General features: G+C 39.8%; 1 protein-coding gene across 6 annotated transcripts in view; it reads left to right on the forward strand.

Annotated features, from left to right (window-relative positions):
* Positions 1-18,806, forward strand: part of col14a1a (collagen, type XIV, alpha 1a) — a 123,782-nt gene that overhangs the window by 32,758 nt on the left and 72,218 nt on the right. For 4 of the 6 annotated variants that reach the window (XM_069537974.1, XM_069537973.1, XM_069537977.1 and 1 more), the window contains exons 6-22: positions 2,829-2,984; positions 3,180-3,299; positions 3,474-3,638; positions 3,769-3,933; positions 4,322-4,473; positions 5,423-5,552; positions 6,241-6,386; positions 6,475-6,604; positions 6,829-6,968; positions 7,826-7,952; positions 9,105-9,244; positions 11,397-11,529; positions 11,962-11,997; positions 13,072-13,217; positions 15,680-15,812; positions 16,776-16,898; positions 18,142-18,291. In XM_069537974.1, the coding sequence (XP_069394075.1) occupies positions 2,829-2,984; positions 3,180-3,299; positions 3,474-3,638; positions 3,769-3,933; positions 4,322-4,473; positions 5,423-5,552; positions 6,241-6,386; positions 6,475-6,604; positions 6,829-6,968; positions 7,826-7,952; positions 9,105-9,244; positions 11,397-11,529; positions 11,962-11,997; positions 13,072-13,217; positions 15,680-15,812; positions 16,776-16,898; positions 18,142-18,291 (2,292 nt within the window). The remainder of the gene's footprint in view (positions 1-2,828; positions 2,985-3,179; positions 3,300-3,473; positions 3,639-3,768; positions 3,934-4,321; positions 4,474-5,422; positions 5,553-6,240; positions 6,387-6,474; positions 6,605-6,828; positions 6,969-7,825; positions 7,953-9,104; positions 9,245-11,396; positions 11,530-11,961; positions 11,998-13,071; positions 13,218-15,679; positions 15,813-16,775; positions 16,899-18,141; positions 18,292-18,806) is intronic. The other 2 variants (XM_069537975.1, XM_069537978.1) reach the window with 1 other exon arrangement.

The following is an 18,806-nucleotide window of genomic DNA, read 5'->3' on the forward strand; positions in this document are numbered from 1 at the left end:
CAATGTGAATATGGCTGCTATTGAACAGTCTCGATTTCAGTGAGAGATAAAAAAAAAAAAAAAAGTAATGTGAAAAAAGCCTTCATTAGTATATTGAAAAATCTAAATACGTGTTTTTTTGATGCGTCAGATTATAACACATAAAGTCACTTGACAGAGCAGTAACGATCAGATCCACTGTCATTTAGAATCACGTTCCCTTTACAGCATGGTGACATATCCCAATAAAATTTGCAATGCATGCAATCTCACTTTAATTAGGTTGGTTGGTATTTCATTACTCAACACAAACCATACATTAAATTTAGTGTTGCTTGAAATGAACTACCACCCCCTCAACAAAGTCCTGTAACGCATTTAACTTTATAAGATGACTGGTTTTGTTGAGACTCCCCATCTTTCTGCCTCGTCTGGTGACTGACCTGAGAAAAAACACGACCGGGGCACAGCTAAAGAAAAAAGAGTAAAACTTAATGTTTATGTTTCAAGTCTACTGATGGAATATCTACAGTGGAACTATCTGAGCCACTGTTTACAGAGGGCAGCAGGGATAATGAGAAGGAAAGAGGGCAACCTGGATTACTGGTTCAGATGTAACACAGTGTAATGCCTGGTTTAAAAATGTTCTCACCACCTGGTCAACAATGGACTTGGGAATGACCAGACAGGTGTAATTAGCTGTAGTTACTGACCCTCTAATCTTCTGTTTATGGTCTGTGTCGTCAGTCTTGATGGTTTCTCACAGGACTCCACTGTCTCTGATTCTAACAGCAGTTACTATCAATAATGAAGACACCAATACCCTCTGATTGTCTCTCACTGTCTTCTTCAGAGAAGATTTGTGGTCCTGTCTTTCTGTTATTTAGCCTCAGAATTCCTTTAAAGGGCATGTTTGTTTGTTTTATGGGAAAGAAAACGCTGTACAAAGAGTAGTCTTCTAACTCTTTGGCCTTTTACCATTTATTGAATCTCCCAAACAAACCTTTTCTCTCCTCTCCTTTCCTCTCCTCTCCTCAAAAGGTTGTTAAAAAAAGTTCTTCATCCCATTTATGAGGATTTTTTTAGGGGCGTCTTTTTTAGGCATCCCAAGATTGATAGTTTCAAAGCAATTGTAATTTTTTTTCAGAGTTGTATAGATGCATTTGGGCCTCTCTGAGTGCCCATGGGCATGTTGGTCTTAAAATGATTGGTATCTTGAAGAAATTGAAAGTAATCAATGGTGCAGTATTTCTAAGGTACACATTGTATATAATACTGGTAGTACGGCCTACATGGTGGTCTGATTATGCTTTTACATTGCACTTGAGCTGATTAACTTCCTGGCAAATCAGCTTTTACCTTGGCAGTCTGAAAAGCAGCACCTGACTTCAGGGGAATGACACTATGGTTAACTGCTTGTTGCTTTGAAATCAAATTTGGACAGGACTTAGCATACGCTTCAGAGAGTCAACTTAGATCATTAGAATAGTTTCCCTCAGTCGTACCTGTTATCCAATTGCAAACCAAAGACATCAGCTCTGCTTCTTGACCTTGTTGTCTTCTCTCCTCTGTGTGCAGCAGATGGATTGTTCAAACTCTCAGACAGATGCAAACAGCAGACAGACGTCTGGAAAATCATTCTAAAAACAGCTGTCATCAGAAAGTCTGTCTCATATCAATTTCAAGCCTGTGATTGCATGGGCCTGAGACGACACCACAAATAGCACAGCTGATAAATAAGTGTTTATTTTTTCAGGCAAATAAATAAATAATAATTTCATGTGCAAACTTTTATAGTTGATATCTGGGAGTGCATCAAGAGGTGAACTAATGGGGAACACAATTGTACCAAAGGTCTTGGAACTGACCCAAGGTAAAGCAATTACCCAGCATGCACCTGAGCCATTGAAATAACATCTGTTGTTAGAACATGATAAGAAATTGAACCCTCAGCTTTCCTGTCCACAGTCTTTATCTTAATCTTCTAAATGTGATAAACAACAAAAATCCCAGGTAATAATTGACATTTCCTGGCTTCAGCATTCTTTTTAATCGCTTTTCTTAATTTAAACACAAATGTCCAACCTTATCAGCATGTTCTGAATTGTTCACTGTTACTTTTGAAGACAGATTTATGATTTAAGTGGACGTATACATTTTCAGAGTGACAAGACAAGCAGTTATGGAATTGGGATAGATGACCTAGTGTGTGTGTGTGTGTGTGTGTGTGTGTGTGTGTGTGTGAGAGGTATCTGTTGTTTCCTTAGTTTTATGTGCAATTCAGCATAACTGTATATTTCACATTTGTTGCAAATCCACCAGTGTGTGTGGGTGTGACTCTTATTCAGGCTTCATGGTCAGATTTCACTTTCAAACTGTCTTGTTAATGAAAAGTGAGTCAGTTTACCAATAACGTACAGAGAGATTAATTCAGAGAAAATGAGCTACAGGGAAATGTATGGCCTCAGATCGAATTATGCTTTTTTATATCATGTATTTTTACATCATATATTGGTGGTATAATATTATATGTCAGTCACCTATGATTTGGATTATGTGTTTGTGTCCCTGTATTGCACAGTTTCCATTTCTGTTTTGTTTACAGTTTGTGTTTTGTTCAATAAAGACAACCTGGAACCTGCTGACTTGTGGTGTGTGTTTGTTGTGTTTTCTGAGGTTTGACTGAGAAATCTGAACATCAATTATAAAATCGTTGATTTATTTCAATGGGAGGTGTCTTTTAAATCACCTCAATTTACAATCTTTCATAATTTAAATCTCTTCATTCATGTTGCCACCACAGAGTCGGCCCTCAGCTCTCCTCCTCATCTTCTCTCTCCCTCATCCAGCTGATCAGTTTGTGTGCCACACTGAAGCCATCGCAGACATCGTGATCCTGGTGGACGGTTCTTGGAGTATCGGTCGGATCAACTTTCGGCTGGTCCGCACGTTCCTGGAAAACCTGGTCAACGCCTTCGATGTCGGCATCGATAAGACAAGGATAGGTGGGTCCTGGCTTCTCTTCCTTGTCGAACAGATGGATACACCACTGGTACAACACTGTCATCTATTGTTCCTGAACAGATTTTAATTGAACTGATACTGAACTGATCGCAACTGTTGAGAAATATTTATCCTTTTGTGTATAAGCTGTCCTCAAATGACCAATTTGAACTGTGAGATTTTGTATGTGTGTTTAGGTCTGGCTCAGTACAGCGGGGATCCAAGGATAGAGTGGCATCTAAATGCCTTCTCCACTAAAGATACCGTCGTTGATGCTGTCAAGAATCTCCCCTACAAAGGAGGAAACACGCTAACAGGTTGTTTGTCTGATTTAGTTTATTCAGTAGGTCCAAACCAGTGTTTTGTATTTCTTTTTACTCTTTTCTTCTTGGTCTTCATCGTGCACCTTTTCCCTTTTCTCCTTTAAATAACTGAGTTTGCCCTGGCACCTCTGTCTTCCTCATTCCTTATCTTTCTCCATCTCCTTCCAGGCCTTGCGTTGAGCTATATCATGGAGAACTGCTTCAAGCCGGAGTCTGGCTCCCGGGTTGGCGTGCCCAAGATTGGAATCCTAATCACGGACGGGAAGTCCCAGGATGACGTTATACCACCTGCAGAGAGCCTGCGCAATTCTGGGATTGAGCTGTTTGCTATTGGTAAGATTTGCATCTGTGGCATGAATCCTGCTCTGCTGTCATTTGTTCATATGAATATTAGTTGTACGAGTCAGACTGATTGTTACTACATGTAATCCACACAATTCTGCGTCTGCCCTCGTCCTCCCAGGTGTGAAGAACGCTGATGAGAATGAGTTGCGCTCCATCGCCTCAGAACCAGAAGACTCTCACGTCTACAACGTGGCCGACTTCAACATCATGAGCTCCATCGTCGAGGGTCTGACCAGAACAGTGTGTGAACAAGTGGAGCAGCAGGATAAAGACATCAAGGAGAGTAAGGAAACAATGGCAGTCAGTGAGAAAGCGACACAGTTATATCTCCGCAAAGCAGTTACGTGCATTTACTTGTGGTGACAGTACAGTGCGATATGATCACTGTGGCTCCTATTGGATCCTTAAATGACCTTAAAGCCCTTAAAAAGCTTAACGGCAGCCATAGTCTCAATATGTTAATTATTATATGATACTCCACCCTGCTCCTCTGTCTCACCTCTTTGTAAAGCTGCAAGATGAAAAATACAAGAGGACGTCACAAATCCAGTCTAATCTGTTTTGATTATATTTTAACACCATCTCTTTTAGGCTCATCCTGGATGCATTCCCTTTTTAGTTTTAAAAATTATTCTCATTCTTCCCTGTTCCTCTTCTTATATTTTTTTCAGAACAGGTACCAGAGACGATCGGAACGCCACTCGATCTGGTGACGTCAGAGGTCACGGCACGGAGCTTCAGGGTGTCATGGACTCATGCCCCTGGAAACGTAGAGAAATACAGAGTGGTTTATTATCCTGCTCAGGGAGGAGAACCACAGGAGGTGAATATATCTTTTCTTTTGCTGAGAACATTGAATCAGTAAATTGAAAAAGTGTAAAAGTTTAAGCAAGACAATTAATCAGGAGTAATTAACCACTACAAACAAATTCATCACTTCTAAAAAGTGGGAAATTTCAATTAATAATGTCCATTATTGCAAACACAGCCCAAAGAAATCTGATTATGTTTACTGCTATCTAAAGTGTATATGCATATAGTAAAGACACAAAACATACTGAGGTCATCACACTGAGTGGGAGCACAGAGATCACATTTAGTTCACCAATAGATTTACTGTTTCTGGGATCCTCTGCAGCGTGTAGAGATTGAGCTCAGTTTTCCCTTGAGATTCTGATGATATCATTCATCCATACTCGTTTCTCTCATCCCTCCGTTCACATCTCTCGAGAACATCGGCGAAGGGAATGAAGGCTCACTAGAAATCGAATGATACTGTGGCTGATGCAGGCACCTGCTTGAGGTTTCTAGAACATTTGACCACAAAAAAAAAAAAGCCTATTAAATCTTTTGCTTAGCTGGGTTTTTTAGGGACCAGATGTTCTGGAGACTCGTGTGAGGAGGCCTTTCCAGCTGGCTTAACCCACATCTAATCTGTATCACAACTGTCATCCATTCAGTTCAGTGCAGAAACTAAACATTCTTCAGCTTTAGACGTTGGGGCTTTATCCAATTCATTTAATCGATTGTTTCCCTTCCTCTTCCATTCTCTTTCGATCTCTCTTTCCTACCCTGCTTTCCTTGTTTTCCTCTCTTCCATTTGTCATTTTCATCTTTCCACATTTATTGTCCCATTTTCTATTTCCCCTGCTACTCACTGTCCCCCTGCCCCTACCCCTCTCTTCTCCCATCCATTTTTGTACCCCATCGCTCTCCTCTGCCCCTCGCATCCATCATTCAAACCTTGACTCGCCCTCCTGCACCCCCCGCAGGCTGTGGTGGACGGCAGCGAGACCTCGGTGGTGTTACAGCATCTCAGCTCCCTCACTGAGTACCAGCTGGCTGTGTTTGCTGTGTATGCAAACGAGGCGAGTGAAGCTCTTAGGGGATCAGAAACAACTCGTAAGTTCATTCTCACGCACAAACACAAACGTAGCAGAACTGCAGACACACAACACCACACACCAAGTGCTTCAGTCAACATCCAAGACCACAAGATAATAGCAGTTACTTAAAAAGCCGTGGAAGCCAGACATATTGAAAGTGTTTACATGTGCAGTTGTTTCCCTGTTTTGATCACATTCAGGATATGGAAGTTACATGGAACAGTGAGAAATCTGCGTATTTACAGTATATCTCTGTATACGTGATAAATACATTTAAACACTATCCCGGTCTGTGATGTTACCATGGTAACAGAAAGTTTGATTCCTGTGTAGTGGCTATTCAAAATAGCTTATAGCAGGCTTAGCTGTATTTAATGCAAACATCGCATTGCAGATTTGTGTTATCCACCTTATTGCCAGCAATGGGAGACGAGAGCACCAGCAAATATCAAACATGTCCTCCACTTTGCCCGTTATCGTGCTGTCACCGCTCAGACTTCCGTATGATTAGGGCACACAAAAGTGAAACTTTAAAATCCTGATAACCTGAATACTGTCCGGATGTGAATGCAGTTTATGGTGCACTTGTGATACAGGAAGAAAGATACAAGTTTTTACATTTTCAAAAAAGTGATTGATTTGACTTGATTTAACAGCTGTGTGTTTGTCTGTGTGTGGTCACACGTGTGTATGTGTGTCTCCAGTGGTCCTACCCAGAGTGACAGGCCTGAAGCTGTCTGATGTGACTCACAGCAGCATGAAAGCAAGATGGGACAGCGTAGACGGGGCCTCCGGCTACATGCTGCTGTATGCACCTCTCAAAGATAATGGAGAGTTGGACGAGAAGGAGGTAGTGATAGAAAGAAAGATATACATTGAACTCACAGCACTGACAACGAACTTGTGTGTTAAAAGCTGTATTTTGTCTTTGTCCACAGACGAAGGTGTCGGATGCAGTGACAGAGCTTGAGCTGGAGGGGTTGAGCTCTCACACAGAATACACTGTCACTGTTTATGCAATGTATGGTGATGAAGCCAGTGACCCTGTAACAAACCAGGAAAGTACATGTGAGTAACGCACACACACACACACACACACACACAGAAACACGCGCACACACACACACACACACACACACACACACACACACACACACAAACACACACACACACACAGAAACACACACACACACACACACAGACTGATTCTCTTTAAGCACACAAGCATATTAACACACACTCTCTCCCTTCTCTCTCTCTCACTCTCTCTCTCTCTCTCTCACTCTGTCCAGTACCCCGGAGTCCTCCCAGTAACCTCCAGTTCTCTGACATCACCCATAACTCCGCCCACATTAGCTGGGACCCCGTTCCCAGAGGGGTCAAAGGTTACCGAATCATGTGGGTCAAGACCGACAAACTAGTGACAGAGCAGGTGAGTTGTAATGAGATGTAATGTGTCATATGATATGATTGTATTTGACAGCGTTTCTATCTGAGAGCATCTGTGTCTGAGTGAGGAGAGTAAAGAAGGAGAAAAACAGGAGGAAAGAAGGAAGGGAAGATAAACTGAAGAGATTATTTTTCTAATTATGACAAGGTCAGACTAAAAAGAAGAGTATTGACTATAGATATAAATCATCTTAGAAAATAAATAGGATATTTTAATTACACAGGCATTGTGTGTGTGTGTGTGTGTGTGTGTGTGTGTGTGTGTGTGTGTGTGTGTGTGTGTGTGTTAAAAACTGATTACCTAGATAGAAATTACTGTCTGAATCTAAGCAGCACATAATTTCCTGTTACTGATTAATTTTTATAATGTATTAATATTTACATAGTTTTAACTCCCACTTGTCTTTGTGAAATATTTAAGTGCACATTCTAGTGGATTTGTAGCCTATTTTTCTAACTGCAATTTAACTATAGTTATATTTATATTTAACTATAGTTCATCTATCGCTAAATTGCAGTCATCACTGTAGTTGAAGCAAAGATATATTTTGCTTATTTGCCATCATTGGAAAATGATGTGAAATTAGAATAAACTGTATTTAAAATCAGTCAGTCACACTGAGAATTGCATCTTGTTTTACACCTTCCATTTTGCCTTTGGTTCTCTGTAACATAGAGGATTATTATCTCTATTTTCTGATGCCTCCACATTTGAAAGATATTTGAAATAATTGATCCTCCGTCCAGCAATGTGACAACAAGCCTTCTCACCAATTGGACCATATACAGATGTCCAGTAGCTGTAAAATTGATGTAAAAGTGTCTGTGTTTGTCTTCCAGGTGGAGGTCGGTCCAGTGAGCTCTTATGACCTCAGTGACCTGACGTCTCTGATGGAGTACTCAGTAGCCATTTTTGCATTGTACGACGACGGCGAATCAGAGCCGCTCAATGATGGTTTCACTACTAGTAAGACACTTACTGTTCAACTGTTGGGTTACCTTAGAAGAAAAATTTAGTTTATTTATTAGGACTCTTTGCAAACTGGGAATTCAAATATGTTCCACCAGATTGAGATCCTCATTGACAATTCTTCTATTTCCCAATCTCCATCTGTTCTGAGAACAATATGGTCTAAACATTCAGGAAATAGTCTCAAAACTATTAGAAGGCAACACATTTCTATTTGGTGCTGAACATTATTGGATTTTATTACCCCTATTGCACCTTCTGCTATTTTGGAAGTCTGCCCATCTCATTTACACATTAGCATAATAGCCCAGTCACATTAAAAGGTCATTTCACTGTCCCTGACTCTTCTGTCACGTTAACAGATATTGATTTGTTGGAATATCCCTTTAAGCAACAAGCGGACGGGCACCATTGCTGGGTCAGCTGAAAGAAATGTGCTTCTGGCAAGCGACTGTTAAACTGCTCACTCTGAAGGGCTGATGTTGACTTTTTATTTATATCACGGCAAACTTTGTTCAATGGACCAGATAAAAGAAAGGGAGCTTCTGAAGCTAGATCATGGTTATATGGTATTTAAAAAAACTGCATGCAAATATCATAAAAACATTTGCTGTATAATCATAACCGCTATAAAACCAGGGCAATACAATAAATAATATCAATGAAGGTAAAAATTGTTTTACATGTTGTTAAAGTTTTTCAGAGGGAGCTTAAAAGAATGTAAAATGTAAGGAAATGTTTTTTTTTGTATTCAGAGATATTTCAAAAACAGATTACATTATTTACTGAAGAAAAGTAGATATTTATTTTTCATTAATGTAGAGTGTTTATTAGACATTACTTTAATTTGTTGCAAAATAAATTATGTACTTAAAAATATTGGAATTTATGGGGAATGTTTATTGACACAAAAAGTATTTGTTTGTTTGTGTATTTCTTTTTTTTCCTTTTGATGCCCTATTAGAATGTGTGACCTGTTTGATAGCGATAATATATCTATTTGTCTGATTTGGTATTGTTAAGTGTGATTTTGGTGTTGTTTGGGTTGTTTTTTGTGTTTATTCTTTCTGTCTGTACTTTGGTTAATTATGTTTAGTCTCTGTTGTTATCAAAAGAAAAATCAATGAAATCCAGTTACCTCTCTGCCAGCTCCAGTTCCCGGTCCTCTGAACCTACGCTCCAGTGACATCACCACAGAGAGCTTCCAGGTCAGCTGGGATCACTCAGCCAGTGACATCGTCCTTTACAGACTCTCATGGGCACCGTTCACAGGTGGCGATACCAAAGAGGTCAGTTCCAATGATAAATAAGATGGGAAGGTGTTTGTTTTACTCTGTGGATTCTTGAAGACAAACTAGAATTGAAATGTCCAGAGTCCTTCTCACAGCTTCTTTATTCACTCAAAACAAACTTGTATCTTCACTTCCTCAAGCTGACAAATCTTACACCAATAGAATTAATATTTTAGCATGAAAAGACAAATATCCTGCACGGATTCTGAATTTTGAATTTAGCCTGTGGTCCACCTATCTCTGTTCATGAAGGAAGAAGTGGCTGCACTCCATGGCAGCCTGTACTCCATAGACTTGCACACGAGCTCAATCACTCCACTTTTAGCTGGTAAAACCCCTGGCGTGGCTTGGTATAAATAAAGGCTGAATAAATCTAGAAATTAATGGCTTGGGATTTTTTTTTTATTGCCATGATCTGGGGTTTAGAGGCAGCTGGGAGGCAGCGATAGAGCCCTCAGGTCTGTAAAAATGTGTGTGTGTGTGTGTGTGTTCGTGTGTGTGTGTGTGTGTGTGTGTGTGTGTGTGTGTGTGTGTGTGTGTGTGTGTGTGTGTGTGTGTGTGTGTGTGTGTGTGTGTGTGTGTGTGTTTTGCTGAGAGTCATCAGAGCTGAAAATAACACTCTTGGGAGTTGGAGAGGTGGGCTGGTAATACCGCCACAATAGAGAAAGGGTTTTTCTCTGTCTCTCACCCACGTACTGTAAACATGCGTCCACATACACACACTCACGTACACACACAATCCTGCTTCGTATTGTTATTTCTGAAAGATTAAACATAATACAATCCAACATCCGCACAAACACATATTCACTGACGCAGATGAAGCAGATTAAAACAATATCATCTAGATATTCATTTGAAGTATATGATATCATTGTTGATTCTTCCTCTGCATCAAGCATTTGTTTGAATTCTCTTGTTTGACTGGCGTCCTGATATCGTTCTTTGAAAGCAGCTTCTCATTCTCTTCAATAAACATGACTCTATTTTATCCGGGGAATAACACAGACAGCCACTGCTGTTTTTTAGGACACACTACTATGAAGTGTGAAGATACATCTCACTAAATACAATGTAAAGAGAAAAAGGAGAGAATGAATCAGTACAGATGCATTTGCTTCAGGGGAAATCACAAATGACCGGCCCCACGGGGAAGATTTGCATGTAACTGTGCCTTGAAGGGCTCTGAGAAGAAACAAATTCCTGAACGCTATCAGGCTGTTGAGTCGTCTACGGTAAATTCCAATTTCAGAGTGGCTCTCCACGGGACAAGCTGTACTTTTGATGACCTCTTTGTATTTACCTTGGGGTTTGATTCGTCTCTGTGTTGTACAGATGATCGTGGTCGTCTGGAATCCAGCAGCAGCAGTCAGTCCAACTGGCTCTGCTGTTGTATTCAGCCCAGAACTCACCTTTCTGAATTGCTTATTGGGTAATAATCATCTTTGTGAAGCTGTAAATGGCCAAATTTGCTTCTGCATAACGTAACAAAGATTAATTAAAGTGCATTTAAATGCTGTGCTGTTGTTTAAGTTTTATTCTGCACAGTAGTCAAACACATTGTATGAGTATAACAGCTTTGTTTTCACAGACACCAGCTTTCTAAAATATGCAGCACCGTTTCCTGCTGTTTTCATGACATGAAATTACGAGCTCTGACTGTGACGATTTGTTATTTTATGTTTTTAGCAGCTTTCTCTACTAGAACTCAGTGATGACTTTGTGTTTTGAAAGTCTGCTGTTGCACTTAGAGTATAAATAATCCTGTCAGACTGTTGGTTAATTCCCAAACTTTTATCATATCTTGAGGGTAACTCAGGAAACCCTTACTATTTATTTTTCCTCTGGTAGAAATAGAAACAGCAAATGAAGATACAAAAACAGAAGCAAAATTCAGTTAAACGTTGATGTAAGTGTTGATGACAATGTGAGATTAGAAATATTGATTATCAAAAGAAATGACAATTTAATTGAAATAAATGAGATAGATTTTGAAACAGCAGGAGCACATGGTTGACACATGTGGAAATATCAGCCAACGTCTTTTAAGATCAGACAGAAGATACCGTTTAAAGTAAAATATGTGTGTGTGTGTGTGTGTGTGTGTGTGTGTGTGTGTGTCTGTGTGTGTGTGTGTGTGTGTGTGTAGGTGATCTTGAGTGGAAGTGATAACAGATACCTGCTGACCAGCCTGAGTCCGTCCACTGAGTATGAAGTCATGCTGACGGCCGTGTTCGACGATGAATCAGAGAGCGACACTGTCTCTGTCATAGAGACCACATGTAAGTCACGTGTGTAATTTCAAACATGTACATGTTACTTGCTCAGGGGGGTTGTGGTATTTTTTTATTGGAAAATAAAATCCCCTTGGTTGCTCTGATACTGAAATTAGCTTGTGACTTAAGTAACCCTCAAGACTAGAGTTTCATTGTCTGCTGAGAATAATGAATGAGAGCGATCATAAAGGTCCATCAAATTTACATCTCTGGGTTCAAAGCCTCACTCTACCTGAACCTCTGTGCATTGATTTGTTTGTCGCAGCTTTTCTCAGGGGAAGAAAATCTATTTTCCCGTCAATATCTTGTTTTTTCTATAATTTCTTCTTATTATATTTTTATCTTCTATTTATGTAATGTTTTTTTGTTTAATGTATTTCTGTAATTTTGTTTAGGAGAGTTTCTATACCTTTATCTGATTTCTCTGTATGTCTCCAGTGGCCAGGACGACGACAGTTGCTGCCACAACCACGGGTGAGACATGTTGGAGTAAAATTGTGCCGTTTATTTTCCATAATGTTAGTAAAGTCAAAATTCGAATCGTGGTTCAAACCAAAGCATCTGTCCAGAGACTCTTCTGAAATTGAAATTTAAAAGTCTTTGGAAGAGTATTTGTGAGGAAAAAAATTAGAGGAGGACATTTTTTATTCCTTATGTTTTTCAAAAATTAAGTTGAAATGTTGAGACTAAAGTCAAACTATATCAGAGGATTAAGAATGTTTAGTATATTCTAAAACATTCAACATAAATGTTGAAATTTCAAGTGCATTCTTAAAATTTTTACTCAATTCTGGATATGTATTATTTTTATTTGATTTAGTTTAACTGTAGTCTAGAGTCTGTACTTCCTCTACTTCCTGTAGCAGAGTTATGATCTTCGTTGCTCATCTAGTTTCCGCAAGCAAAACCAGAAACACAGACGGTTTACTGAGACTGATGAACTGGAAAACCGAATCACTGACGCCATTCTCAAGCAGGTTGCACCTCATAAAAAGAGTTCAGAAGATCTACCCCTTTAAAATTGTGTTCACCAAGTTGGTTTCACCCAGAGACTGTAGTTCAACCTCCATTATCTCAGAGGCGACCTGGAGGAGCGTTACAGTTAATGGAGTCAGAGCGTTTTGTCCACTCGCAGCAATTTAATAACAACACATTTCCTGAATTTTATCCTCTTCTCACTAAATTAAAAAAATGTTCATCTGCAAGCACTTCTTTGAAATCACAGCTCCACGTCAGTCACATCTGTTTTAAAAATGAAGGATTGCAGTTTGGAGCTGTTATGTTATTATGTCTGGAACATATACTTTGATTTAAAGCCATAGACTGCTGAAACTAAAAACAAAAATACTTTCATATTTCTATCTGTGCCAGATTTTTTTCCATGTTGGCAGTTTAACAATTGCTGTTTATGGCAAACTGACATTTTTCAAATCCACAGTTTTACCAAACCACATTAAAAGTGAGAAGAAAATGGGGCTTTATCCAAGAGTTTGCTTCACATCCCACAGTAACTTTTGTGCAATAATTGTCATCTGTGATTTGGCGTAGCAGTGGCTCATCAGGCTGTGAGAAATCTGCAGCTGAGCGACGAGACCACCCAGAGTTTAGAGGCATCGTGGGAGATGGAAGACCCCCACGTGGAGAGCTACAGGGTCTCCTATGCTGGCCTCTGGGGCAACCACCAAGAGGAGTCTGTGAGTGGATCCTGCGCTGTTACTCTTAAAAGAATCATGTACAGATGACGGATTTAGAGGTTTAAGGAGATTTGCAGTGGATTTGATCAGCTTTTTGATTTTAATTAATTCTCTTTCCAAAGGCTATTTTTAGATCCCTATTACAACATGCCTACAGTTTCTTAAATCTCCCTCCTTATAGTCCAGTGCAGCTCTCAAACACACACATGTCAACACACTAACTCCCCCTGATCAGTTGTGGACACTAATTACTTGGAATAGACAACACTGGAGTTGAGAGGAAGATGGTTTCTTTTATTACAAACCTCCAGTCAGCTGGATGGCGACTGCAGCGGTCAGTGTCGGGGCCCATTTCAAATCAGAAAAATGATTACACTTGTAGTCCCGGTCCACTCGACCTTTGCTCCCTGATCCCTCGATCTGTGGTAAGAGCCCTTAAGCTCAGCACCATGTACTGACCCCGTTCACTGATGCACACACTCGGCCGCTCCCTTCTTTTCCATCTCTACCTCCATCTCTCTCTTCCTCTGCTTCTTCTCCCTCTTGTCTTTTCTCTCCATACTGTCCTCCCCCTTTCCCCTTCCTTCCACTGTTTTAATTTCCCAATGTGGTGTCAGAGCTGTAGAAGATGGAGAGGCCAGGGCCAACCAGAAGACACCCCATTATCTTTTCAGTAGCCTTTTACCTCACTGGAAGCAGTTGAGAAAAGTGCAAAAAGAAACAGAGTGAAAGAGAAACAATAGCAAAACAAAGTGTGGAGAAAGACTTGAACCTGTCTGCCAGCTGATAGATAAGAGTTGTTTTAGGTCAACCCTCTTCCTGGAAGTTTGGATGTGTTTTGATGTGGATGTGTGTGAGAGACAGATAGAGGGCAAAAGAGACAGCACGGACCTCTCTGTGTTTCCTAAGGTAGTGGGGGTGTGTTTAAAAATCTTTGTGTGTGGCTCACTGCTTTGACACTGAGGAGTTTCAGCACCTCAGTCAGAGTGGACAGCTCCTCCTAATGGATTGGCCTTATCTTATACACATCTCTCTTTCACACACACACACACACACACACACACACACACACACACACACACACACACACACACAGACAGTCTTGCTTTAGAATGCAGACAATGGCACGGACAGAGAAATGTTAGAGGGATTTCTTATGTGAATATCCAACAATATTTTGTCTTTACAAGTAAGAAAGTTGATTAAATAAGGAGCAGGCTTTTTTTGGTCAGATGATTGTGTGAGAATTTCTGAAGAAATGCTTCAGTGTCTCAGTAAGTTCAAGATTTTGTAAGTTTGAAATTAATAATAATTAACAATTATCATTAGTTGATCAACAAAATAATCTTTACTCAGGGTCCAATTTCTTGCTTATTCTGCAGCTTTCAGACATTTCTTCCAGTCTTCGTGTAAATTCACCATTCAAGCCAAACCTAAATTATTTTGCAGTTCCATGACAACTGACATCATCTACTTATGCAGTGGACAGGAACACACTAGGGTTCTTGAGTCTTGGTTGCATTTTGAGGAAGAATCGCAGTGGGAACTCGCTGTAGCATCAGGGTATGACAGATCCCCTAAGACCGTATGGAGTGGAAAAAGGAAAGAAACAAACAAAGGGAGACTGGAGTGGGGGGTGAGGGGTGTACAGAATATGAGAACAAAAGGGAAGAAGGTTCTGAGAGCATTTATAGAACGCCCTGAAGCGCTGTGGTTGAGGTGTAGTCCTGCTCCTGAAACTCTGCCTGTAATAAAGTTGAGAGCCTAAAGAATGAGCGAGCGAGGACCTTGAGTAGAGACTGTTTTGTCAGCTTCTTTTCCAAGGTCAGTAAAACTGTGCAGCCCAGCTCTTTGTTTGTATCATCTGAAGTCAATTATTTTATAAAGTAGCAACATCAGGGTTTTTATCTTTGTCTCAGAGTCAGTGTGGCAAGTGTTATATTTATGTGACACTGTGGTTTGTTTCAAACTTAAAGTTAAATAAAAGAATCCTGAAGATACATAGAAAGAACAAACTGCAACTCTCCTGAATGAAAAGCCAGCAGTAATGGGCTTTTCTTTCTCAGCTCATTTCTGCCTCACCATTGACCTCAACTGACTTTATTGACTAAACAGAAGTGAGCAGAATTCTTGAACAGTTGTGGTTTGAATCCCTTAAGATATACATAACATTCTGCAGGCACTTTCTGTCTCACCAAATTAAGCCTGGCCTTAATCTTTCTCTCCAAATGTCCATACAAGCCAACAGAGAGAAGCAACACATTCTGTATGTATTCTGCTATATGGTGTGTGTGTGTGTGTGTGTGTCCCTTTTTTCTTCTTCTTTATTTGTATGCTTGCCCGTTTGCCTGTGTGCAAGTTAGTCCCAAATGGGCAGAAGTCATCATTGCTTTAAAACTCTGTTCACTGTCGAACAGCTTTAAATGTGTCTCCTGTTTGTGTGTGTGTGTGTGTGTGTGTAGGTGTTAGTTCCTGGAGGAGAAAGGAGAGCTCTGCTTGAGCCGTTATTGTCAGACACCCAGTACAAAGTGACGGTAACGCCAGTGTACAGGGACGGACAAGATGGCATCAGCATCTCTGCCATGGGATCCACACGTAAGCCTGACAAACCCACAATGATGCTCACTCACACAACACACACATTTCTCTGAATTACTGATCACTGGTGCCAGTTCTCCCTTCCCTTGCTCATTAGGCAAAGATGCAGCTCCCAGTTTAGGAGAACACATCTGACAAAATGAATCTCGTTGCAGCGAGCAGAATGTTCATTTGCACTGAATTAATTTCATGTTCGCTCACGTTCCTGAAGGAGAATGTAAATTAAAAGCGATGACAAATACTGATGCATTCTTAATTGTCCTAATGAAGGCCGTTCATAATTACAGCAGCTCCGTTCATTAATGGGACAATTAAATTATTTTTCCACGCTCTAATTGATTCTCTCAACCGTTCCGTTGATTACCTCTCATGAACAGTAGTGATTTCTTGTCATTGTACAAAGAACGGAAATGTCACAGGAAATTCGTCGTCTGTTTAGATGAGAGTGCTATAGCTTGCCATATTGTAAATAAAAAAATCCTCTCAGCCCCAGAAACAACAAGGCCATAAATCAGAGCCAAGACACACTTCATGTACAGTCAGACACCATTATATATTTTTGGGAGAGGAAACTGTCTTCTCAGATAAATCAGCATCTGTGGGACTTTACAACGTTGCGATAACTCAAAGTCAGCCAGGCCTGGCACTGAAAACAAACAAACAAAAGAGACACAACTTTCCATAATTGAATTCACAGTTTGTCAAAACTAAAATACCTTGGTTTTAATACTGTCACCAGCTATAAGGAACCAACATTCAATTCATATTACAGCTTGATATTAAAACTCTGTATTTTATCATGCACCAACCAAAATGTGTCTGAATGACTTAATCTAAGCATTAATGCTCAAATGCTTCAGTTGAGGGTTTAATTTCTTTCCCAAACTCTTTTGCCATGTGTGTGTTTAAATCTACATTCTAAGAAGCACCTGTATATTCCGATGTCTGGTGCTGTTGCAGGGCCCCTTTTGTCTCCTGGAAACCTCCGTGTATCAGAGGAGTGGTACAACCGCTTCAGGGTCACCTGGGATCCACCGCAGACTCCTACACTGGGTTACAGGATTGTCTACCAGCCCATTTATGGTACACACACACACACACACACACACAGATTTTACTGAGTCTTTGTTCTTTGTTTCAGTAAATTAGAAAAAAAAACAAAGGTCATCCTGTTTAATAAAAAAAGAAATCCACAATGACTTAAGACACAAGTTGTTGACCTATGACAGACACCACAACCTTTCCTTAACCTCAACCATAGCACAGAATCAATATTAGGATTCTGATTAGGTATCAAACAGTTTAACAGGCTGGAGCTTTCCCTGTCAGAATCTTAGTTTACACAAACACGCATTTCTTCCCCCACACTCCAGTGGATGGTGTGTTGTAAAGATAAGGCTGCTCTTCCTTTATTTGTGTTTTTTTTATTTTATTGCGTTTGTATCTTTTTTAATTAAGCACTTTATCATATTTATGCAGGATTGTTTTTTTTGCAGGTATTTGTAAGAGCTGCATTAATTAAGTTTATTATTATCATATTACTCTTTTATAATTGTGTGCCTGTGCATTTTTGTGTACATATATGCATTTCTGAGCATCTTTGTTAATGAGCTGGTGCATACAAGTGCATTTGTGCAGGTTATAGCTGCACACTTACCGCATACCAATATATCTGTATGTGTCAGTTTTTAGTGACTTTTCTGCACATTGCGTTGTTAATGGTGGCACATTTTCCTCTTTAATTTTAAAGCCGTTTTTGGCTCTAAATTCAAAAATACAAAAAAGCAGCTTCTCATTATAAAATATAAGTTACTCGGTAGCTCCTCTTTGTCTTAATCATGTCAACATCTTCACCAGCTGATGATAAAAATCATGAAAACCCGTAGAGCATTGCTTTTGTATTGCAGTGTAGAGCTGTCCTCAATCTTCAATTTGATGAGTAAAAAGTGACAATGTTATTTCAGTAGCTGACTCAGATGCAAATCATAATCCTGTACGTTTCTATTCTAAAACTGGACCAAAATTGTTTTTCTCAAATCAATTTTAAATGTTATACTTTTTCCAAGGAGAGGACCAGACTAAATGTATAGGGGCAGACCTAGGAATTTTAATAATTTATAATATAATTTGTAGGAATTCACTTTCTTTAATATGTTCGGTTTCAGATGAATCCTCTAGGTTTTCACACCACTTTCTTTTTTCTTAAACAATCGTGTAGGATTGTTCAACCTTGGTATAGTTACTGTATCTGCTCTACTGCATTATGCATTCTGTGATATCCTCTGTCCTTTTCTGTTTGGGCTTATGGAAGCATCTGTGTTATCAGTTCCAGGACCAGTTTTGGAGACAACAGTGGGTGAAGATATGAACTCCATGCTCCTCATGAATCTCTTAAGTGGGACAGAATACAGTGTTCAAGTGACGGCCTCCTACCCTTCAGGACAGAGTGAACCGCAGCTAGTGAACACTAAAACACGTGAGCCTCCGTACCACACACAACTACACACACTTAGTAAGATGGGGGGAATGTGATGTGATTTAACTCCTTGTGTTGACATTGTTGGGAACAATGTGTAAAGACATGACCGTTAATGGGACAGGCTGTGTCACCGTTAGTTTGTTCAGGCAAAATGTTTATATTAAAGATTTTAGAATACAATAACCTGATTTACTTTTGGAAAGTCAAACCAAATATTAAGATGTGTCATTCCAACATAATGGTGTTGTCATCAACTATAAGTTGCCACAGAGGAGAGAGTGATTATTAGAAAGAGAAGACCGAGATGGCAGCGGCAAAGTAGGTTGAAGAAAGCGAGAAAGGTACAACATGCATATTAACTACCTGCTGATACCATACGCTTTAATTTCCATTGAGACTTCAGCAAACAGACGGATAGACAGAAGGATATATTCCAGTCAGCCATGAGCACAATCCTTTATGTATGTAAATGTGGTATCAGTGGGTGCAGTAAAACCTTCTCTCACGGAAAA

Source organism: Paralichthys olivaceus, chromosome 13 (assembly GCF_024713975.1).
Source record: "Paralichthys olivaceus isolate ysfri-2021 chromosome 13, ASM2471397v2, whole genome shotgun sequence".
Classification (NCBI taxonomy): Eukaryota; Metazoa; Chordata; class Actinopteri; order Pleuronectiformes; family Paralichthyidae; genus Paralichthys; species Paralichthys olivaceus.